Genomic DNA, 24,920 nt, shown 5'->3' on the forward strand with positions numbered 1-24,920 from the left:
CCAGATGGTCATTGGTGAACTTCAAACAGGCCTGAACATGTGCTGGTGTGAGCAGGGGGACCTTGCCTGCCCTGCAGGATTTTAATCCATGACAGTGTAGTAACAGTAATGTTTGAGACTGTGGTCCCAGCTCTCTTCAGGTCATTGACCTGGTCCTCCCTTGTAGTTCTGGGCTGATTCTTGATCTTTCTTAGAACCATCCTTACCCCCGCGAGGCGAGATCTTGCATGGAGCCCCAGACCAAGGAAGATTGACAGTCATCTTGTGTTTCTTTCATTTTCTAATAATTGTGCCAACAGTTGTTGTCTTCTCACCTAGCTGCTTGCCTATTGTCCTTTAGCCCATTCCAGCCTTGTACAGGTCTACAATTTTGTCCCTGGTGTCCTTAGACAGCTCTTTGGTCTTGGCCATGGTGGAGAGGTTGGAGTGTGATTGATTGTGTAGACAGATGTCTTTTATACAAGTAATGAGTTCAAACAGGTGCAATTAATACAGGTAATGAGTGCAGAGTAGAATGGCTTCTTAAAGAAACACTAACAGGTCTGTGAAAGCCAGAATTCTTGCTGGTTGGTAGGTGATCAAGTACTAACAGTATTTCATTCAATAAAATGCAAATTCATTATTTAAAAATCATATAATGTGATTTTCTGGATTTTTTTTAAGATTCTGTCTCTCACAGGTGAAGTGTACCTACGATAAAAATTACAGACCTCTCCATTCTTTGTAGGTGGGAAAACTTGCAAAATTGTTAGTATATATATATATATATATATGTATATATATATATATATATATATATATATATATATATATATATATATACACAGTATATATATATATATATATATATATATATACATACATACACACATATATATATATATATATATATATATATATATATATATATATATATACAGTACAGACCAAAAGTTTGGACACACCTTCTCATATAAAGATTTTTCTGTATTTTCATGACTATGAAAATTGTACATTCACACTGAAGGCATCAAAACTATGAATTAACACATGTGGAATTATATACAGTTATATGAAAAAGTTTGTGCACCCCTATTAATCTTAAGCTTAATGTTTTATAAAAATTGGTGTTTTTGCAACAGCTATTTCAGTTTGATATATGTAGTAACTGTTGGACACAGTAATGTTTCTGCCTTGAAATGAGGTTTATTGTACTAACAGAAAATGTGCAATCTGCATTCAAACAAAATTTGACAGGTGCATAAGTAAGGGCACCCTTATCATTTTCTTGTTTTAAATACTCCTACCTACTTTTTACTGACTTACTAAAGCACTTTTTTTGGTTTTGTAACCTCTTTGAGCTTTGAACTTCATAGCCAGGTGTATGCAATCATGAGAAAAGCTACTTAAAGTGGCCACTTGCAAGTTGTTCTCCTGTTTGAATCTCCTCTGAAGAGTGGCATCATGGGCTCCTCAAAACAACTGTCAAATGATCTGAAAACAAAGATTATTCAACATAGTTATTCAGGGGAAGGATACAAAAAGCTGTATCATAGATTTAACCTGTCAGTTTCCACTGTGAGGAACATAGTAAGGAAATGGAAGAACACAGGGACAGTTCTTGTTAAGGCCAGAAGTGGCAGGCCAAGAAAAACATCAGAAAGGCAGAGAAGAAGAATGGTGAGATCAGTCAAGGACAATCCTCAGACCACCTCCAGAGAGCTGAAGCATCAACTTGCTGCAGATGGTGTCACTGTGCTTCGGTCAACTATACAACGCACTTTGCACAAGGAGAAGCTGTATGGGAGAGTGATGCGAATGAAGCTGTTTCTGCAAGCACGCCACAAACAGAGTCGGCTGAGGTATGCAAAAGCACATTTGGAGAAGCCAATTTATTTTTGGAAGAAGGTCCTGTGGACTGATGAAACCAAGATTGAGTTGTTTGGTCATACAAAAAGGCGTTATGCATGGCGTCAAAAAAACACAGCATTCCAAGAAAAACACTTGCTACCCACAGTAAAATTTGGTGGAGGTTCCATCATGCTTTGGGGCTGTGTGGCCAATGCCGGCACCAGGAATCTTGTTAAAGTTGAGGGACGCATGGATTCCACTCAGTATCAGCAGATTCTTGACAATAATGTTCAAGAATCAGTGATAAAGTTGAAGTTACGCAGTGGATGGATCTTTCAGCAAGACAATGATCCAAAACACCGCTCCAAATTTTCTCAGACATTCATGCAGAGGAACAATTACAATGTTCTGGAATGGCCATCCCCGTCCCCAGACCAGAATATCATTGAACATCTGTGGGATCATTTGAACAGGGCTGTCCATGCGACCATCAAACTTAACTGAACTGGAATTGTTTTGTAAAGAGGAATGGTCAAAAATACCTTCATCCAGGATCCAGGAACTCATTGAAAGCTACAGGAAGCGACTAGAGGCTGTTATTTTTGCAAAAGGAGAATCTACTAAATATTAATGTCACTTTTCTGGTGAGGTGCCCATACTTATGCACCTGTCAAATTTTGTTTGAATGCAGATTGCACATTTTCTGTTAGTACAATAAACCTCATTTCAAGGCAGAAACATTACTGTGTCCAACAGTTATTACATATATCAAACTGAAATAGCTGTTGCAAAAACACCAATTTTTATAAAACAATAAGCTTAAGATTAATAGGGGTGCCCAAACTTTTTCATATAACTGTACTTAACAAAAAAGTGTGAAACAACTGAAAATATGTCTTATATTCTAGGTTCTTCAAAGTAGCCACCTTTTGCTTTGATGACTGCTTTGCACACTCTTGGCATTCTCTTGATGAGCTTCAAGAGGTAGTCACCGGAAATGGTCTTCCAGCAATCTTGAAGGAGTTCCCAGAGATGCTTAGCACTTGTTGGCCCTTTTGCCTTCACTCTGCGGTCCAGCTCACCCCAAACCATCTCGATTGGGTTCAGGTCTGGTGACTGTGGAGGCCAGGTCATCTGGCGTAGCACCCCATCACTCTCCCTCTTGGTCAAATAGCCCTTACACAGCCTGGAGGTGTGTTTGGGGTCATTGTCCTGTTGAAAAATAAATAATGGTCCAGCTAAACGCAAACCGGATGGAATAGCATGCCGCTGCAAGATGCTGTGGTAGCCATGCTGGTTCAGTATGCCTTCAATTTTGAATAAATCCCCAACCGTGTCACCAGCAAAGCACCCCCACAGCATCACACCTCCTCCTCCATGCTTCACGGTGGGAACCAGGCATGTAGAGTCCATCCGTTCACCTTTTCTGCATCGCACAAAGACACGGTGGTTGGAACCAAAGATCTCAAATATGGACTCATCAGACCAAAGCACAGATTTCCACTGGTCTAATGTCCATTCCTTGTGTTCTTTAGCCCAAACAAGTCTCTTCTGCTTGTTGCCTGTCCTTAGCAGTGGTTTCCTAGCAGCTATTTTACCATGAAGGCCTGCTGCACAAAGTCTCCTCTTAACAGTTGTTGAAGAGATGTGTCTGCTGTTAGAACTCTGTATGGCATTGACCTGGTCTCTAATCTGAGTTGCTGTTAACCTGCGATTTCTGAGGCTGGTGACTCAGATGAACTTATCCTCAGAAGCAGAGGTGACTCTTGGTCTTCCTTTCCTGGGGCGGTCCTCATGTGAGCCAGTTTCTTTGTAGCGCTTGATGGTTTTTGCAACTGCACTTGGGGACACTTTCAAAGTTTTCCCAATTTTTCAGACCGACTGACCTTCATTTCTTAAAGTAATGATGGCCACTCGTTTTTCTTTACTTAGCTGCTTTTTTCTTGCCATAATACAAATTCTAACAGTCTATTCAGTAGGACTATGACTTAGGATAAAAGCCAAAACAGAATCTCAATTTGCAGACACGGTGTTTCGGGCTGTTGGCTCTCGTCAGTGCAAAGTATGAGATCTGATTTGGCTAGGTGAGAGGCTATAATTCCACATGTGTTAATTCATAGTTTTGATGCCTTCAGTGTGAATGTACAATTTTCATAGTCATGAAAATACATAAAAATCTTTAAATGAGAAGATGTGTCCAAACTTTTGGTCTGTACTGTATATATATATATATATATATATATATATATATATATATATATATATATATATACATATACGTATATAGTCACACAAACAGTTTTCCAGGCGAAATCCATATTGGGTACAGTGGGTTCCTTGTTCCCTGCTGTTCTACCTTAACTGTTAACATTGTTATCAACCTAACTGGAAAGCTTATTTTGGCATGTCATGCACATATATATGGAGTCGATAAGTGCCTTATATCCATTGCTTTTAATTTATTACCCCAATTGCTATATTATTTTTCCAGCACTCAAACATTTTTTTTTTTTTTTTGCAATTCTGTTTATACATTGCCATCTTGTGGTGAGCATTGAAATTGCAGTGTGTTAGTTCAGGTGTTTTCCCATCCTATTGTGTTGTCTCTATAACTAATACTGTCATGTATTTTAGTTTAGATGTTTACTTTGCAATAAAGTAGTAGTTATGCTCCAAAACAATTCAAATGATCCAGCGAAGACGGCATGTAGATAAAAATAAAACGTAGCTTTTATTAGCCATATAGAATATTGCTCCACATGGTGTTTAGGGTTTGGTACTCACTCAGCCGCGTTAGAGGTAGACACAGGATACTGTTGCTTTAATATGTCCAAGACAGGTTTATTATGCTGCATAAGCCGCACTTGTAGAAGTAAACAAAAGAAAGCCTTGTCCGGCACAGTGTAACAAAAACAGAAAATAAACAGTCCGTACAATATGGCGGGTTCACTCGCTCACGGTCAGTGTCCTTTAGCACAAACACTCTGGAGGTCTCCACACCTCCAACCACAGACACTGAATGAGACTCTGTCTCCATTTTATACACACGTTTTATACACACGCCCTGGGGTGGGGATATGTGAGCAGCCAATCCCCCCATCTCTTATGACTGCTCGTAAAAACTAGCCCTGATACACCTAATTAACCCTCAGCACTACTTGTGCTGGAGTATACTTTTTTAGGTTTTACATCACTGAAGTTGTCAACCTCAGTGATACATATCTCCCCTCATGGACATGTCTGGTGGCCATCTTACAGGTGTTACTGGCAAAGTGCAGCTGTGCAAAGATAAAGACCAATCTTTGGCTGCACTTTGCCTGTAACACCATGTGGAGCAATATTTTATATGGCTAATAAAAGCTAAGTTTTATTCTTATCTACATGCCGTCTTCGCTGGATCTTTTGAATTGTTTTGGATCCTCTCCTAGTTGCTCTGGCTGGATCCGTGCGTGGCATAGATTGCTCCACATCCCGAACAGGTGAGCTGACTACTTTTCTTGTATTTCCACAAAGTAGTAGTTATGGGTACAAAGTTATATAGTATATACATTATATATACACACATGATTAAACTGATTGCAATCTTTTTATCTGTCCATTTTTAGTACTTACTTGTCCTCTCCTTGAATGTCATCAATTACCCAGACCCTCACTTCAGAAATTGTGTTTGGGTCCATATTGGGGATTTCCACAGTCTTTAGAATACTGGAAGATAAAACAAGTGTTCACACTGATACTTCTGCGCATCTACATGACAGCAACTCATCACGTGAGCAATCAGATGCACTGTCCAAAATAGAAGCCACTGCTGATCCAGGATAAGGGCAAAACTAAGCAACTACCATTCTATGGTCCGCTTTACAAATGTTAATCCCCTACCCTCTCCATAACATGATGGAGGGGGTGCGGGTGTATGGAGCAGGAGCTGAGACCCATCCATGCAGATGAAAGTTGTGTTATACAGCCAGCACCTTTTTCTAACAGCAGCAATAGAAGCTTTAATATGACATACAGTTGAAACCAGAAGTTTCCATACACCATATAAAAAGACGCATCTGCATGTTTTGCTCAATATCTGACATGAAATCGGAATAAACCTTTCCCGTTTTAGGTCAATTAGGATTTCATGTTGTGGGGTTGTTTTGCTGCATTAGGGATTGGTGCACTTCACAAAATAGATGGCATCATGAGATAAGATTATGGGGCAAAACTGAAGCAACATCTCAAGACATCAGCCAGGAAGTTAAAGCTTGGGCGGAAATGGGTCTTCCAAATGGACAATGACCCGAAGCATACTGCCAAAATGGTAAAGTGGCTTAAGGATAACAAAGTCAATGTTTTGGAGTGGCCATCACAAAGCCCTGATCTCAATCCTATTGAAAATTTATGGGTAAAGCTGAAAAGGCTGCGAGCAAGGCGACCTACAAACCTGGATCAGTTACACCAGTTTTGTCAGGAGGAATAGGCCCAAATTCCGATCAACTATTGTGAGAAGTTTGTGGAAAGATATCTAAAATGTTTGACCCAAGTCATTCAGTTTAAGGGCAATGGTACCAAATACTAATGAAATGTATATAAACTTTTGACTTTGCAGTAAGTAATAAAAATGCCTTAAAACATTCTCTCTCTCTCATTATTCTGGCATTTGGCAAATATTAAAAATTATGGTAATCCTAGCTGACCCAAAACGGGAAAGGTTTATTCTGATTTCATGTCAGATAGTGAGAAAAACATGCAGATGTGTCTTTTTATATAGTGCATGTAAACTTCTGGTTTCAACTGTATGTGGGACCATTATTCTGTGTGGAGGACTATGTGGGCCCATTATACTGTATGGAGGACTATGTGGGACCATTATTCTGTGTGGAGGACTATGTGGGGCCATTATTCTGTGTGGAGGACTATGTGGGGCCATTATTCTGTGTGGAGGACTATGTGGGGCCATTATTTTGTGTGGGGGACTACGTGGGGCCATTATTCTGCGTGGAGGACTACGTGGGGCCATTATTCTGTGTGGAGGACTATGTGGAGCCATTATTCTGTGTGGAGGACTATGTGGGCCCATTATACTGTATGGAGGACTATGTGGGGCCATTATTCTGTGTGGAGGACTATGTGGGGCCATTATACTGTATGGAGGACTATGTGGGGCCCATTATACTGTATGGAGGACTATGTGGGGCCCATTATTCTGTATGGAGGACTATGTGGGGCCCATTATTCTGTATGGAGGACTATGTGGGGCCCATTATTCTGTATGGAGGACTATGTGGGGCTCATTATTCTGTATAGAGAACTATGTGTGTCTATTATTCTATATGGAAGACTATCTGGAGTCATTATACTGTATGGAGCCCATTATTCTGTATGGATGACTATATGGGGCCCATTATTCTGTATAGAGGACTGTGTGGGGCCATTATTCTGTATGGAGTACTATGTGGGACCATTATTCTGTGTGGAGGACTATGTGGGGCCATTATTCTGTGTGGAGGACTATGTGGGGCCATTATTCTGTGTGGGGGACTACGTGGGGCCATTATTCTGTGTGGAGGACTACGTGGGGCCATTATTCTGTGTGGAGGACTATGTGGAGCCATTATTCTGTGTGGAGGACTATGTGGGCCCATTATACTGTATGGAGGACTATGTGGGGCCATTATTCTGTGTGGAGGACTATGTGGGGCCATTATACTGTATGGAGGACTATGTGGGGCCCATTATACTGTATGGAGGACTATGTGGGGCCCATTATTCTGTATGGAGAACTATGTGGGGCCCATTATTCTGTATGGAGGACTATGTGGGGCCCATTATTCTGTATGGAGGACTATGTGGGGCTCATTATTCTGTATAGAGAACTATGTGTGTCTATTATTCTATATGGAAGACTATCTGGAGTCATTATACTGTATGGAGCCCATTATTCTGTATGGATGACTATATGGGGCCCATTATTCTGTATGGAGGACTATGTGGGGCCCATTATACTGTATGGAGGACTATGTGGGGCCCATTATTCTGTATGGAGGACTATGTGGTGCCATTATTCTGTATGGAGGACTATGTGTGTCTATTATTCTATATGGAAGACTATCTGGAGTCATTATACTGTATGGAGCCCATTATTCTGTATGGATGACTATATGGGGCCCATTATTCTGTATGGAGGACTATGTGGGGCCCATTATTCTGTATGGAGGACTATGTGAGGCCCATTGTTCTGTATGGAGGACTATGTGGGGCCATTATTTTGTATGGAGGACTATGTGGGGCCCATTATACTATATGGAGGGCTATGTGGGGCCCATAATTCTGTATGGAGGACTATGAGGGGCCATTATACTGTATGGAGGACTATGTGGGGCCATTATACTGTATGGAGGACTACATGGGGTCCATTATTCTGTATGGACGACTATGTGGGGCCCATTATTCTGTATGGGGGACTATGTGGGGCCCAATAATCTGTATGGAGGACTATGTGGAGCCATTATTCTGTATGGGGGACTATGTGGTGCCATTATTCTGTATGGACGACTATGTGGGGCCATTATACTGTATGGAGAACTATATGGGGCCCATTATTCAGTATGGTGGGCTATGTGGGGCCCATTATACTATATGGAGGACTATGTGGTGCCTATTATTCTGTATGAAGGACTATGTGGGGCCCATTATTCTGTATGGAGGACTATGTGGAGCCATTATTTTGTATGGGGGACTATGTGGTGCCATTATTCTGTATGGAGGACTATGTGGGGCCATTATACTGTATGGAGGACTATGTGGAGCCATTATTCTGTATTGGGGACTATGTGGGGCCCATAATTCTGTATGGAGGACTATGTGGGCCCATTATTCTGTATGGAGGACTATGTGGGGTCATTATACTGTATGGAGGACTATGTGGGGCCATTATACAGTATGGGGGACTATGTGTGGCCCAATATTCTGTATGTGCGGCCCATTATTCTGTATGGAGGACTATGTGGGGCCATTGTACTGTGATGGATCACCATACTTGGCTGGGTGGGGGAGTTGTACATTAGTGTCATCATACTGTGCTTGTGGAGGGTACTGTGGAGGAATTTACTGTGGGGGTATCTTACTGTGTTTGAGGGGCACTTTTGTTGGCATCATACTTTATTACCTGTATTATTCAAGGATTTTAATCCTTTGTTATTACATATTTAAATTAGGCCATTGGACCATATGCTTTTACTGCTCTTACATAACATATTATATTATTCCAGTATGCCCCATTTGTGATTATTTGCTAATTTTGTTCTTAAATCTATTAACTGAAATGTACTTTGTTCATGGGACAAGCCCTTTAAGTTTGTTTCCATATGAAAAGTTTCATCATTATATTTGATGATAAGGAAAAACTCTCAATTGTAGACATTTTTTTTTTAAAAAATATCAAGGTTGCCCCGCGACTTTGTCCATGTTTTTAATTTTGGCCCTGAGTGTATTTGAGTTTGACATCCTTGCTATACAGGCAGTCTCCAACTTATGGACATCCAACATATCGTACAATCCCTAGTTACAACTGTCGGATGTTAAAGAAAAAACAAAAACCTAATACTAACCTCACCACTGAACTCTACAGCCGCTCCCCTGTCCTGTCCTTTCCGCAGTCATGTGCCTACTTACATTCTAGTTTTTAATCTGGGGACTGCCTGTATTCCCCTTCTCTGGCGCTTCCATGACACAGCTTTTCCGGTCCCCCTCTGATCTGTATACACCTGGTCTACTGCTGGAAGATAAATATGACAAAACCTCATTGCAGAAGGCCAAGAGTGCAAAAATTTGCTGCCATGAGAGGGTCAGGGAAGAGGACAATAGAGCCGCAAATTATGGCTCATGTCATATTTGGATTATAATTTGCAATTTGTCTCTAAAAAAAAAGTGGCCTTCCATTGCCCGACACATTTACCAGTTTATGTTAGAAAATGCACACCAGCCTTTTTTAAACCTAGATTATATACTTTGTTTAATTTAAACCTATCTAGATTTGAGGATTTTGTTGTGAATGTAATGAAATAAAGAAGCTTGTTCAGTGGTTATAATTGCAATTTATGTCCTGACTTCTACTTTTAAATGACATGCACCATTGATAAAATGACGCCATACCTTTCTTTGCGGGCTATATCACCATCTGCCGAGCCATTTAACATCACATTTACCAATCCACATGACACTCGAGCAAACTGGGAAAACAAAGCGGATAATTTATACTGCAGCACATGTATGTATATGCTCCCTGCCATAATATATTGTATCTGACACAGTATAAGTAATGACTAGTGATGTGGAAACCCGTGGATGTTTGGGTTCAGCCGAACATTAAAAAAAAATTCTCTTCGGGTACCAGAACAGTACCCAGCTCCAGTAAAGAATAGACGGTAATAGCAGGTGTCCCTTTGTGTTGCTTTGTGTATACAAGATAGAAGTTTAGTACAAGGATGTACTTGAGTGATTAAGGTTTCAAACAGAGCAAGTTCATCCTTTATACTAGTCAAACTCAAACCCTATTGAGATGAATGGGGGGCCCGAACATCCGTGACAGCACGGGAAATACTGGCTCTTATCGGCAGTAAGATCATTATTGCCAGTCACAGTGCTACGGTTCCAACGCTGTGAGATGATAACGTGTGAGCCAGCAGCTCTGATCGGCGATAAAAAGGTTACCACTGGTCACAGGCATCGGCTAACGAGAGAACTACTCTCATCAGCATACGCCTGGTATCGCTGATAGCAGTGAGAGCAGGCGAGGCTGATGAGAGTATTCATCAGCTGGCGCTTGTGCTATAAATAAATTTAAAAAATGGCATGGGTTCCCCTCTATTTTTGATAACCAGCGCAGGTAAAGCTGACAGATGTGGGCTGCAACCCCCAGCTGTCAGCTTTATATTGGCTGGTTATCAAAAATAGAGGGGTCCCCAAGCCTGGGATGTTTCTGAGGCGGTGACGGGCTGCTATTTGTAGGCTGGGGAGATCCAATATCTATGGCCCCTTACCAGTCTGAGGATACCAGCCTCCAGCTGTCAGCTTTAGCTTGGCTGGTTGTCAAAAATGGGGGGAACCCACAATATTTAAATAAATAATTAAAAAAACAATTAAAAAATATTGCATGGGGACCCCTCTATTTGTGACAACCAGCCAAGCTAAAGCAGACAGCTGGGGGCTAGTATTCTCAGACTGGTAAGGGGCCATGGATATTGGTCCACCCCAACCTAAACCAACCAGGTGCGGTGGCAAGTGGGGTAATAGGATTGGGTTAATGTCAGCTATTTTATGGCCGCTGACATCAAGCCCAGGGGTTAGTAATGGAGAGGCATCTATAAGACGCCTGTGACCAGCGATAACATTTTTACCGCCAGTAAGAGCTGCTGACTCACATGCTGTCATCTGACAGCATGGGAACCGCAGCTCTGTGACTGGTGGTAACGAACTTGCTGTCGATCAGAGTGGCCAGTGTTTCTAGAACTGTCACACAGGTGACAGCTTAGGAAACACCCGATGTTTGGGCTGCCAAACCCAAACAGTAACACGGACTTCCTGTAGAAGTCAGTGTTCGGGGTCCTTGCACTAGCTGTTTGGTACAGACCCCAAACTTTACTGTTTGGGTTGGCCCATCACTAGTAATGACCACTTGCTGGGTGATTGCCAGCCATCATGGTCAATGCAGACATTGTCGAACCCCAGTTCTTATTTATAGCATCAAAGTGGTTGTCCGGCACAGAAGAAAATATTAGACATAGGTTATTTTAAAATAAAAAAACTGAGATATACTCACTACCTGCAGCAATAAGTAGATTTAGTGCAGTTCGCTCTGTAAGCCTGCGCCAGCTCCAAAAGTGTTGCCTGCTTTGTTCGGAAGCCATCGCTGAAGCCTGTGATTGGCTGCAGCAGTTTAGGTGACTAGAAGAGCGCACCGTTTGATGCTTCTATGATGACATGTTGGATCTACAGCGCCACCCTTTGATGGCACATTTGCTATTGGTTTCCCTCCCAGGATACAAATGACCACTCAGTGTCGACACATCAGGATTGTTTAGTTTATCATTAGATTCCTGGTTGTAACTTACCGCAGCAGATGTCATCTTCCAGAACGAGGAAATGGAGTTGTGGTCACATTCATTCCAGGCAGGACAAAACTTAAAGTTCATTCCTAAAAAATACACATTTATTAAGAATTTACTGAATAGATTGTAACCTGTTAGAATATAACTTTATGTTGCCTTTTGTTGTCTTTACAGTCTGATAACAATCTATCCAATATGAAATGATCTATATAAACATATATAGCAATAATTGATAAGAATTGCATAATTTCACAACAATATCCCAGGTCTTTTGTCCTGTATATATTACCAAAGAGCCACAAGAATCTGGGGAACCCCTGATAGGTAGATAAATCAGAGGAGCCACTGGGTCTATATTCACCCCATAAGCTATTTAATTCAGGCTGTCAAAGCTAAGTCATAGAGATGGCAAATCATTTATCAATAAACTAAGAAAAGTTGAATTACCAAATGAGTGCTCTTTTACATGTTTTGATGTAACTAGCCTTCATTCAAGTAATAAGTAGGGTATCTGAGCAGTAGAGATGGCATTGCAAAAACAGGCTATGAGTGATGACTACAGGGAATTTCAATTAGCACTTGAGGTGATAGCAGATTACAAATATTTTCTTTTTTTAGGACAGGTTTTATATCCAATCTAAAAGGCACCTCTGTGGGGGCTAACAATGCACCTACCTATGCAAACATTTTCATGGCAGATTTTTGAAAAACACATCTATACCCATCCAGTCTCATCAAGTTAGGTATATTATTGATATCTATTTTGTGTGGTCTGGGGATTCAACACATTTGAGAAAATTTGGTGATGAGCTTAACTCTCACTTTTCTGAACTACAATTCATTTCAGTTTATTCCAGGACTGATCTGCCTACCCTTGATATCACAGTAAAAATGTATGATAAGTGTTACGCACACGCCCGGACTGACTGGCGTGAGCGTGGTTAGTGATCCCACTGGACCATGAACCGAGTGCCTGGAGGGGCGTGACTAAGTATCAACTTGATCTGACCAAGGTCGCACGGCAGCTCAGTCAACTCTGTGAACCAGGGAGAAACCGAGCAGAGGGACCAGGTGCTACTCCAGGTCAGACACCGGTCACAGCTGTTGACCCACCCTGGCGAATGCAAGAACAGGCAGGTTAGGCTGACATACTGACAGGTGGGTACTGGCAGGCACGGCTGGTATGCAGACAGGTGGGTACTGGCAGGCACGGCTGGTATGCAGACAGGTGGGTACTGGCAGGCACGGCTGGTATGCAGACAGGTGGGTACTGGCAGGCACGGCTGGTTTGCAGACAGGTGGGTACTGGCAGGCATAGCTGGTATGCAGACAGGTGGGTACTGCCAGGTAGGAACACAGGCAGGATAGGGAACAGTACAGACTGGGATACAGGAACAGAGCCGCAGATGCGGCAGACAAGCAGAGCAGAGCAAAACCCGCAGATGCGGTAAACGAGCAGAGCAGAGAAAAATCCGCAGGTGCGGTAGACAAGCAAAGCAGAGCAAAACCCGAAGGTGCAGTAGACAAGCAGAGCAGAGCAAAACCCACAGGTGCAGTAGACAAGCAGAGCAGAGCAAAACTCGCAGGTGCAGTAGACAAGCAGAGCAGAGCAAAACCCGCAGGTGCGGTAGACAAGCAGAGCAGAGCAAAACCCGCAGATGCGGTAGACAAGCAGAGCAGAGCAAAACCCACAGGTGCGGTAGACAAGCAGAGCAGAGCAAAACCCGCAAGTGCGGTAGACAAGCAGAGCAGAGCAAAACCCGCAAGTGCGGTAGACAAGCAGAGCACACTGAAAGAAAGTGTTGCTCAGGCACCACCTACTGGGTGGAGGGGGTTTAAGTATCCAGTGACTCACAACAATAGGTTGGGGACCCATTAGGAGTGCGCACACAGTAACTACAAGAATCAGACAGTAACCGCGCCGCCGCCCTAAGCAATCAGACAAGAGACCTGCACACAGCAGGCACTGGAGCAAAGTGTGCAGCCTGGACTGATAGGTAAGATGGCGGTCTTGCATGGTGGGAGATGGTAAGCCATGCCAGCACGCCGCCAGGGATGTTACAATAAGTAGGTAAATCATAGAATTTAGAATATGTTGTTATACAGAAGTAATCAACCCAAAGTAACAATTAGTCATACAATAATCTTAATGTAAGGATAGTTGTAATGGAGGATGAGAGCGTTACTGACAGATTTAATGAGATCTGTAAAACATTCACAATGAGCAGGTACCATAAAAAAATCTTCAAATTTTATAAACCGAGATTATAGGCAGTAGATCGGAAGTCGATATTAAGCACTATAGGAGAAAAGAAACACTTGAAATGGATACCTTTTCTGTCTACCCTCTACCTGCTGATCTTTAGTTGGGAAACTATCTGGCCTATACCTTTAGAGGGAATTTAAATGTTCCCATGATGTCATACCGCCACTATCCCAGAAAAAGACTGTTTGGTCCATGTTAATATACATATACTAGAAGAAGTTAAGTTTCCAGTGACCATCTATACAGACTATAAAAATCTGGAGTATCGTCAATCAGCCCATTGGCTGAATCACCATCAAGCTCGATGGTCACTGTTCTTCTTGCGGTTTGGTTTAACCATCAACAGTCCAACAGTCCAGCTGCTGTTAAAATATGCCGGAATGATACCCTTTTCAGGTCTTTTGTTCTACATGATGCTTATGAATATGCACCCTCGCATAAAATTGAACCTGAACATATTCTTGCTTCTATTTCTCCATCTATTAATTTTCCACCTAAAGGACATTCCCTCATCTCTAAAGCATTTCGACAGAAGGTTTCAACCTGGACCCAATCTTCCCTTCTTTGTAGCCGCCTACGAAGTAAACAATCTTCAGACATCCTTCCCCGTTTCTATTTTTGGCCTATATGATATCAAGGTCTCAAAAAGTTCATGGCATGTTGTCCACGGTGTGCACAATTCAAATCTTCACGTCAAGCACTTCTTGTTACTTTTCAGCCTCTAACTATTCCACAATAACCTTAGTCTGAAATATCCTTGAACTTTGTTACACATCTTTCAGAGGCAAAATAGTTTACAAACATCTGGGTCATGGTGGACCATTTTTCCAAGAGGTCCTGTTTTGTTCCTTTACATGGACTTTCATTTGCCCCATAACTGACACAAGTATTCCTCAAAGAAATTATTCAGTTCCACAGTCTTCCAGCTTCTATAGTTTCTGATCATGAAGTAAAATGTTGTTTCCAGGTTATGGTGGGCATACCAAAGCATCTCACATTTCCATTAACTTCCCCACTGCCCATTACCCTCAAAGTATTGGGCAAACTGAGCAGACTAATCCGTCTGTGAAGCAAAACCTTGAATTTTCTGCAATTTCCATCAAGATAACTGGCTTTGGTATTAAGGGGCTCACCTTGTTAGGTGGATCCTCCAAGACCAGGTCCAGATGGGAACATGGTTCCCGGGTGTTAATCCAGCAGCAGAAAGGCATGTATGGAGCAAAGGTGTGAAGCACTGGAGGCTGTAGGCAGACAGGACACAGGAAAGCAGGTATGGTGCAAGGACTTGAAGTACTGGAGACCGCAGACAGGCCGAACACATGAAAGCAGGTAGTGGTGCACAGTCAAACAACAGTACTAAAAGTCTTAATACGAAGACACGTGTGTGTCTTGGTGGGCCTAAGATAGGCCTAGTGAGATGTCACACGCTGGGAAACCTGTGAAGCCTGATGTGGAGCACAAGAGAGAGCCCAGGACAGATGTGTAACACTTGGGCTGAATTTAACCACAACAATTACGCTTCTTAATCTTTTGGAAAATCTACCCTTGTCACAGTCTATCGTCGGGTACCTTGTCCTCTGCCAAATGCAGCAGAGTGTCAATTTCATGCCTTGAACAGCTTGTCTCCGGACATTCATTATATCTGCACTGAGGTGGTAGGAGTCTCAGCTAAAGCGAGAAAAAGTGCTAATAATCAATGTTGACCTGTTCCCAACATCTCTCCTGGAGAAAAAGTTTTTCTTGCTATCAAAAACATCCAAGGCCTCGTTGGAAATACTGACTCATAAATATCCATCCTAAATTGATCCATACCAAATTATTGAGCAAATCAATCCAGTCACTTTCAGTTTGAAACTGCTTTCCAAGTTAAAGATATATCTCCTTATTACATCCTCTGGTCCTGAACAAATTCTCTTCTACTGCTAATTGAGCTCCTGCTTCTGGCACTGATCCTGATCTGGAGTATGAGATTATCCAAATTCTAGACTATAAGAGGGTTCATGGAAATCTTTTTAGCTCATAGTCTAGAAAGCATACAGTTGCTGGATTTCTAAAAATGACATTAATGCTCCAATTTTACTTAAGAAATTTAATGCCAAGCATCCTCTTTGTTGTGTTGCAGACTCTTTTGGGAGAGTCCATTAAGGGGGGTACTGTTACCTGTTCTGGTCTATAATGATGGTTCTTACTTTCTTCTTTTATAGCCAGCTCTCTCTGTGATAGTCCTTGCCGGGTTACGATGGTAGCCTGACCTAGCACCACTAATATCATTCTAGAAGTTTAAGGGCCACATGGTTTTCCTGGAGTTAGTCTCATCTTCCTTTCTGCTTCAGCCAGGTGTCTAATTAAGTTACCAACTACTCCTGTCTGAAATCTAGCAACCGGATACTTCTTCCAAGCCCAGTCCAGATATTCCTGGTGTTATTTCACTCTTACCTCTGCTGTGTTAAGTTTTGTTAACAAACTCATCTCTGCTATCGTGATGCTGTCCACATTTGCTACTCTGTTATTCCTGTGAGTAATTACATCTCCGCAAGAAAGTTACCAGTTTGCCTATACTTCTCTGCTATTCCTGTGAGTAACTACATCTCTCCAAGCAAGTTACCATTTTGCCTATACTTCTCTGCTATTCCTGTGAGCCACTACATCTCTTCAAGCAAGTTACCATTTTGCCTATACATCTCTGCTATTCTTGTGAGTAACAGAATCTCTCCAAGCAAGTTACCAGTTTGCCTATACATCTCTGCTATTCCTTTATTTAACTGCACTTTTGCAAGTAAGATGCAAATTTGCCAGTACATCCCTGCTATTCCTGTGTTTAAATACACTCATGCATCAAGATATCAGTTGCCTACACAACTTTTCTGTTCATGTGCTATCTGCACTTCTGGCTCCGTTGCATCTAATGCTTCCAGCTCTGCTTGCCCATCTTCCATCCTGCTCCACTGCATCCTCACCTTTGTCCCATGCTGCTCACCCTGACCTACAACTTAGATAATCCACCTCACCAGGTGAGCCCTTAACAGACTCCACCTCTGCACACTAGGAGTATCTGGATGCCAAGTACAGGATCTGATTTGTCACTGTGAAACTTTATAAACTATTGTTATATTTGTATGATTTACTATTCATTTGAGACCTTTTAACGATTATTACTTTACATGTTAAAAGGCTGTTGCCTTATGTATATAGCTCAGAGGCGACATTATTTATCGCCCTAGATTATCGATAGGTAATTACCTGGTCTAAAGGTTTTCCCACACCACATAAGACCATTGAACATGAAGCCCAGGAGAGTGTCTTCTAGTGTGATGAAATTCTCTGTGGCTTTTGTGTAACGGTGGACAAGTTCATTGGTTCTGCTCCACAGAAGAGTCTGCAAAGATACAAAACATTTACTTAAAGTCATCATGGTTACTTATGAGTAAGTGGCATAATAAAAAAAAAATGAACTGAGCCGTTGGGCTACATTCCCACAATGAGTGTTTGGTGAGTTTTTCTTGATGCAGATTTTCTGCAGCATTTATGCACCTGTTAAGTAAATTAGGTTACTTGCATTTTTTCTTTGCATTTTTTTACATAAGTTTTTATCATGTGTTTGACGCTGCGTTCTTTGTCTCTTTTTGCTATGTCATGTTTTAAATAAAGCTGCTTTGATTTTGATACTTCCTGGTATTTGGCTTTGTCAAAACTTTCTTAATACAGTCATGTGTAGATTACATGCATTTTTAATGTTTTTCTTCAGAAGAAACTAACTAAAAAACACATTCATTTCTTACCTGCGGATTTTTTGCATCTAATGCACTTTTATGGGGAAAATCTGCACATAAAACTCACGTACCGCAGGTCAGTTTACATGAGCAGGAGATTTCTATAAATCCCACACACTTTGCTGAAACTGTAAGACGCTGCAGTTTTTGCGCATTGAAAATATGCAGTGTCAAAAACTTACCAAAAACTCATCATGGTAAATTAACCTTACTGCTCCTTCCCGAATCTGTAGATGCCGCTCTTGTTGACAGACTGCAGTGGTAACTCCATGACTACAGTGCATGTGACCGCTGCAGTCAACCACTGAGCTCAGTAGCACGTGCCATCTAAATCAACATCACAGTTGAGCCCAGTGTAGAAGAGGTCACATCATGCACTATAGTCATGACGACACAGCCAAAGGCCGTCAGCAAAGACCGGGGCAGCACCGAGAGGCATTACTGGACCTGGAGAGGGTGAGGAACAGCTCAGTTTATTATTTTTTATGTCTGCAAGTCCTTGGGGAACTAATACAGTGATACCTTGACTAACGAGTGCATCTACTTACAAATTTTCCGAGATACAAGCCAATACAAGCCATCGCTTTGTTGATTTATTGTTTTATGATGCGAACTGAGATCTGAGTCCTTGCTGTAGCACTTTTGACCTGTTCTTGTGACTCATTTACCTGGGATGAACTCTATTTTATCAAAGCCTGCTGCATGCATTTGACATGGAGCTATACATAGGATAATGCTTATTTTTTGCTTTATGCTTCTGTTATTTTTTCTGTGGCTGTACTGTACGCTATTTCACATGTGCAGCAAGGTACAGTATACTGCACTATTATGTGCCCTCTCTGACTCTTTGGAGTGTTTACGGTTCAATATTTGCTATATTTATATGTGAAGATGATTAAGTGAAGTTATTAAAAAAAAAAAAAAAAGAAAGAAATTTAAAATTAAAAAAGTACAGTGCAATAGTTTTACACGTTTAATAGTTTTTCATACTGTACATTACTGTGTTTGTTATTAATAAGTTCATTTTTCTTATTTAAAACACCTAACAAAAAAAAATTTGTGTGTTTTTTGTGGGGCTGGAACGGATTAATAGCATTTCAATTAATTTTAATGGGGAAATGGAATTTGATAAAACAGCAAATTGAGTTAAGAGCTCAGTTACAGAACAAATTAAACCCGTAAGTCAGTGTATGACTGTAGTTTATACCGGATAATGTCCTTAATCTATTTTTGAATAATATTGTACATTTGGTGGTTCAGCTGTGCAGTAATCGACTTCTGTATATTTTTATTGTATGAATATTGTACAGTAGGTTCCAAGGTGATCGGGGCTGCAGCACACATGAATAGATAAAATCATAGTTTATTCCAAAATTGTTAAAAACATCTTCATCAGTGTATATTCCATATTAAAATTAATTAGGTGAGAAGTCCATAAGAGTTATTACGCATTTCGCATCTTTGAACTCCCTGGTTCTTAATCATATGCTAGATCATGGCAGTCTGACTATAGGTACATGCACCCATCATTAGATCAGATACTAAGAAAAAAATAAACATAAAAAAGCCAGATTAATGTTGGCAAATGCACACAGGAACAAAGGCCTTAATTTTTGGAGACATGTCCTGTGGTCTGATGAAACTAAAATGTAACTTTTTGGGCATAGTTATGTTTGGAGGAAAAAGGGAGAAGCTTGGAGGCCTAAGAACACCATCCCAACTGTGAAACATGGGGGTGGCAGCATCATGTTGTATGGTTGTTTTGCTGCAGGAGGGACTGGTGCACTTCACAAAATAGATGGCATCATGAGATAAGAAGATTATGTGGTAATACTGAAGCAGCATCTCAATACATCAGCCAGGAAGTTAAAGCTTGGGCGGAAATGGGTCTTCCAAATCGACAATGACCTGAAGCATACTGCCAAAATGGTAACAAAGTGGCTTAAGGATAGCAAAGTCAATGTTTTGGAGTGGCCATCAAAAAGCCCTGATCTCAATCCTATTGAAAATTTCTGGGCAAAGCTGAAAAGGCAGGTGCGAGCAAGGCGACCTACAAACCTGGATCAGTTACACCAGTTTTGTCAGGAGGAATAGGCCCAAATTCCGGCCAACTATTGTGAGAAGCTTGTGGAAGGATATCCCAAACGTTTGACCCAAGTCATTCAGTTTAAGGGCAATGGTACCAAATACTAATGAAATGTATGTAAACTTTTGACTTTGCAGTAAGTAATAAACATGCCTTAAAAAATTCTCGCTCTCTCATTATTCTGGCATTAATCAAATATTAAAAATTATGGTAATCCTAATTGACATAAAACGGGAAAGGTTTATTCTGGTTTCATGTCAGATATTGAGAAAAACATTCATAAATCTCTCATATTGACAATACCTCTTTAAAGAGAATCTGTCAGCAAATGTTTTCTATGTAATCTGACAGCAACATGATGTAGGGGCAGATATCCTGATTCCAGCAATGTGTCACTTACTGGGCTGCTTGCTGTACAATCACTGTTTTCTCTTCTGCAGATCTAGCAGTTCTCTGAATGCTGATTTCCTTTAATAGAACAATTTTACAGCAGAGCTTTAATAGGAAGTTACATTTCTTTACCTTATTACATGGTATTGTCTGTGCAGCCACAAGTGCTAGATGCTTGTAATCTTCTTCAGTGATCTTACATGGATCTTTTCTTTGTACTGCATCAACTAGTTCTTGCCATATTCCCGAGCAGTTCTTATCCCTTTATGAGAAAAAATAAGGCAACATGTAAGCGGGTCAGTGTTTATTTATGTGTGGCCCCCAAAAAGGGGTTCCTAGACACTAGATTTAAATCTAACACTGTTTTTTATCCTACTTGAGGCAGGCCAGCGTAACAACACAATCTGAATATTCATAACAAGTATTTGATACATGTCAAAAATGTATTTGTTATTTTCTTCAAAGAAAGCATCTAGGCCTTTTTTGAAACAAATCGATGGTTCCCGCTATAACCAGATCCTGAGGCAGACTGATACACAGATTTAGAGTATGTTTACACTAGGCGTTTTTTCAGTATTATTTTTTCTGCAGCAAAACCTGATCTCTTGGTAGGAAAGAAGCTGCAGCAAAAACACAGGTTTTGGTGGATTTTTCAAGATCCCAAAGTTCAGCTTTGCTTCCACCACAGAAGCATGAACACAGGTCACCAATGGCAGTGCATTTACTTACTTTCACACTTTGATCTGCCATTGAGTTGCTCAGGCATTGTTCAATTTCACACCTTTGTCAGCCACAGTTTGGATTAGTACAGTTTAATTAAATTAGTGATGTGCAAAAAGTAAACATTGGCTGACCAAGGTGTGAGATTAAAGTACATGGTAAGCCAATGTTTATTCTGCACGCATCACTAATTTAATTAAACTGTACTAGACAAGATGGCAAACTTGGGAAAATCACAAAAATAAATGTTTCACATAATAACATAGTAACATAGTTTTTAAGGTTGAAGGAAGACTAAGTCCATCTAGTTCAACCCATAGCCTAACATGCTGATCCAGAGGAAGGCAAAAAAAAAACCATGTGGCAAACACTAAGCTCCACATTGGGGAAAAAAATTCCTTCCCGACTCCATACGACAATCAGACTAGTTCCCTGGATTAACGCCCTATCAAGTAATTTAGTATTTATAACCTGTAATATTATACTTTTCAAGAAAGGCATCCATGCCCTTCTTAAATTTTAACAGTGAATCACTCATTACAACATCCTGCGGCAGAGAGTTCCATAGTCTCACTGCTCTTACAGTAAAGAATCCCCGTCTGTGATTATGATTAAACCTTCTTTCCTCCAGATGTAGAAGATGCCCCCTTGTCCCCGTCTTTGGCCTCAGAGTAAAAAGATCAGTAGAAAGGTCTTTGTACTGTCCCCTCATATACTTGTACATAGTAATAAGATCACCCCTAAGCCTTCTTTTTTCCACAGTAAATAACCCCAAGTGTGATAACCTGTCTTGGTTTTGCAGACCCCCCAGTCCTCTAATAACCTTGGTCGCTCTTCTCTGCACCCGCTCTAGTTCAGCTATGTCTTTCTTATACACCGGAGACCAGAACTGTACACAGTATTCTAAGTGTGGTCGCACTAGTGACTTGTATAGAGGTAAAATTATGTTCTCCTCGTGAGCATCTATGCCTCTTTTAATGCATCCCATTATTTTATTTGCCTTTGCTGCAGCTGCCTGACACTGGCCACTAAACGCGAGCTTGTCGTCCACCAATACACCCAGGTCTTTTTCAGTTACAGTTTTGCCCAGTGTTTTACAATTAAGCATATAATTATACATTTTATTTCCTCTGCCCAAGTGCATTACCTTACATTTATCCCCATTAAAGCTCATTTGCCATTTATCAGCCCAAGCTTCTGGTTTACATAGATCCTCCTGTAATATAAAATTGTCCTCCTCTGTATTGATTACCCTGCAGAGTTTAGTGTCATCTGCAAATATTGAAATATTACTCTGTATGCCCCCTACAAGGTCATTAATAAATATATTAAAAAGAAGTGGGCCCAATACTGACCTCTGTGGTACCCCACTGTTAACTGAGACCCAGTCTGAGTGTTTTCCATTAATAACCACCCTTTGTTTCCTATCACTGAGCCAGTTCTTAACCCACATACATATATTTTCCCCTATCCCCAATGTTCTCATTTTATGTATCAACCTTTTGTGTGGAACCGTATCAAAAGCTTTTGAAAAGTCCATATACACAGCATCCACTGCATTTCCTTGGTCCAGTCCCGAACTTGCCTCCTCATAAAAACTGATCAGATTAGTTTGACAGGAACGGTCCCTCGTAAACCCATGTTGATATTGGGTCATGAGGTTATTCTTTTTCAGATACTCTATCATAGTATCTCTTAGGAAACCCTCCAGGATTTTACCCACAGTAGAGGTTAAGCTTACCGGCCTATAATTTCTAAGTTCAGTTATTGTCCCCTTTTTGAATATTGGCACCACATTTGCTATACGCCATTCCTGTGGTACAGACCCTGTTATTATGGAATCTTTAAAGATTAAAATTAATGGTCTATCTATGACGTTACTTAATTCCTGCAGTACTCGCGGGTGTATCCCATCCGGGCCCGGGGATTTGTCAACTTTAGTGATTTTTAGATGCCGCCGTCCTTCCTGCTGGGTTAAGCAAGTGACATTTAATGGAGAATTTTTGTTATCACTAATCATAGAATCATAGAATCATAGAATAGAATCATAGAATGGTAGAGTTGGAAGGGACCTCCTGGGTCATCTGGTCCAACCCCCTGCTCAAAGCAGGATTCACTAAATCATCTCAGACAGATGTCTGTCCAGCCTCTGTTTGAAGACGTCCATTGAATGGGAACTCACCACCTCTCGTGGCAGCCTGTTCCACTCATTAATCACCCTAACTGTCAAAAAGTTTTTTCTAATATCTAATCTGTGTCTCCTCCCATTCAGTTTCATCCCATTGCTTCTAGTCTTTCCTTGTGCAAATGAGAATAAAGATGATCCTTCTACAATGTGACAGCCCTTGACATATTTGTAGACAGCTATTAAGTCTCCTCTCAGTCTTCTTTTTTGCAAGCTAAACATTCCCAAATCCTGCAACCGTTCCTCATAGGACATGGTTTGCAGACCAGTCACCATTCTGGTCGCTCTTCTCTGAACTTGCTCCAGTTTGTCTATGTCTTTTTTAAAATGTGGTGCCCAAAACTGTACACAGTATTCCAGATGAGGTCTGACCAAAGAGGAGTAAAGACCGATAATGACTTCACGTGATCTAGACTGTATGCTTCTGTTAATACATCCCAGAATTGTATTTGCCTTTTTTGCTGCTGCATCACACTGTTGACTCATGTTCAGTCTATGATCTATTAGTATACCTAAGTCTTTTTCACATGTACTGTTGCTTAGCTCTATTCCTCCCATTCTGTATATGCTTTTTTCATTTTTATTGCCCAGATGTAGTACTTTGCATTTTTCCCTGTTAAAAACCATTCTGTTGGTTGCTGCCCACTGCTCCAGTTTATTTAGGTCTTTTTGAATCCTCTCTCTCTCTTCTCTAGTATTAGCTATCCCTCCTAGCTTTGTGTCATCAGCAAATTTAATCAGTTTACCCTCAATTCCTTCATCTAAATCATTGATAAAGATGTTGAACAATACAGGTCCCAGGACGGAGCCCTGTGGTACCCCACTTGAGACATTCATCCAGCTGGATGTGAAGCCATTTACAACCACCCTTTTAGTCCGATCACTAAGCCAGTTATGAACCCACCTAACAGTTGCCTTGTCCATTCCATACTTGGTCATTTTTTCAATAAGGATGGTGTGAGATACTTTGTCAAATGCTTTGCTGAAGTCAAGATATACTATATCTACAGCATTTCCCTGATCCACCCAGTCAGTGATTCTGTCATAGAAGGAAATTAAGTTAGGCTGACATGACTTGTTAGTTACAAACCCATGCTGACTCTGGTTAATCACTTCATTCTTATCCATGTACTTACATACATGTTGTTTAATAATTTGTTCAAATATCTTTCCTGGTATAGAAGTCAGACTCACTGGCCTATAGTTCCCTGGGTCCACCTTCTTCCCCTTTTTGAAGATAGGAACAACATTTGCTCTTCTCCAGTCTTCTGGGACTTCTCCTGCTCTCCAAGAATTTTCAAAGATTATGGAGAGTGGTTCTAAAATTTCTTCTACAATCTCCTTTAGTACTCTGGGGTGTAATTCATCTGGACCTGGAGACTTGAACTCATTTATGTTAGCTAAATATTCCCTCACAATCTTTCTGTTTACAGATAACTTGGATTCCTCTATTCCTTTAAAAGGACAGTGAAGATCAGTTGATGTTACATTTTCTTTCTGAGAGAAAACAGATGCAAAATAGGAATTAAAAAGTTTGGCCTTCTCAACATCCTCTCTTACCATTTCTCCATTTTCATCC

At 40.9% G+C, this 24,920-nt stretch overlaps 1 protein-coding gene across 3 annotated transcripts in view; it reads right to left on the reverse strand.

Annotated features, from left to right (window-relative positions):
- Window positions 1–24,920, reverse strand: part of BST1 (bone marrow stromal cell antigen 1) — a 156,891-nt gene that overhangs the window by 14,768 nt on the left and 117,203 nt on the right. For all 3 annotated transcript variants that reach the window (XM_073647267.1, XM_073647258.1, XM_073647277.1), the window contains exons 9-13: window positions 20,569–20,698; window positions 17,431–17,566; window positions 11,928–12,010; window positions 9,970–10,046; window positions 5,443–5,535 (exon numbers count right to left, since the gene is read on the reverse strand). In XM_073647267.1, the coding sequence (XP_073503368.1) occupies window positions 5,443–5,535; window positions 9,970–10,046; window positions 11,928–12,010; window positions 17,431–17,566; window positions 20,569–20,698 (519 nt within the window). The remainder of the gene's footprint in view (window positions 1–5,442; window positions 5,536–9,969; window positions 10,047–11,927; window positions 12,011–17,430; window positions 17,567–20,568; window positions 20,699–24,920) is intronic.

Source organism: Phyllobates terribilis, unplaced genomic scaffold (assembly GCF_046119375.1).
Source record: "Phyllobates terribilis strain yellow unplaced genomic scaffold, ASM4611937v1 Scaffold_1__5_contigs__length_1240528914, whole genome shotgun sequence".
NCBI lineage: Eukaryota > Metazoa > Chordata > Amphibia > Anura > Dendrobatidae > Phyllobates > Phyllobates terribilis.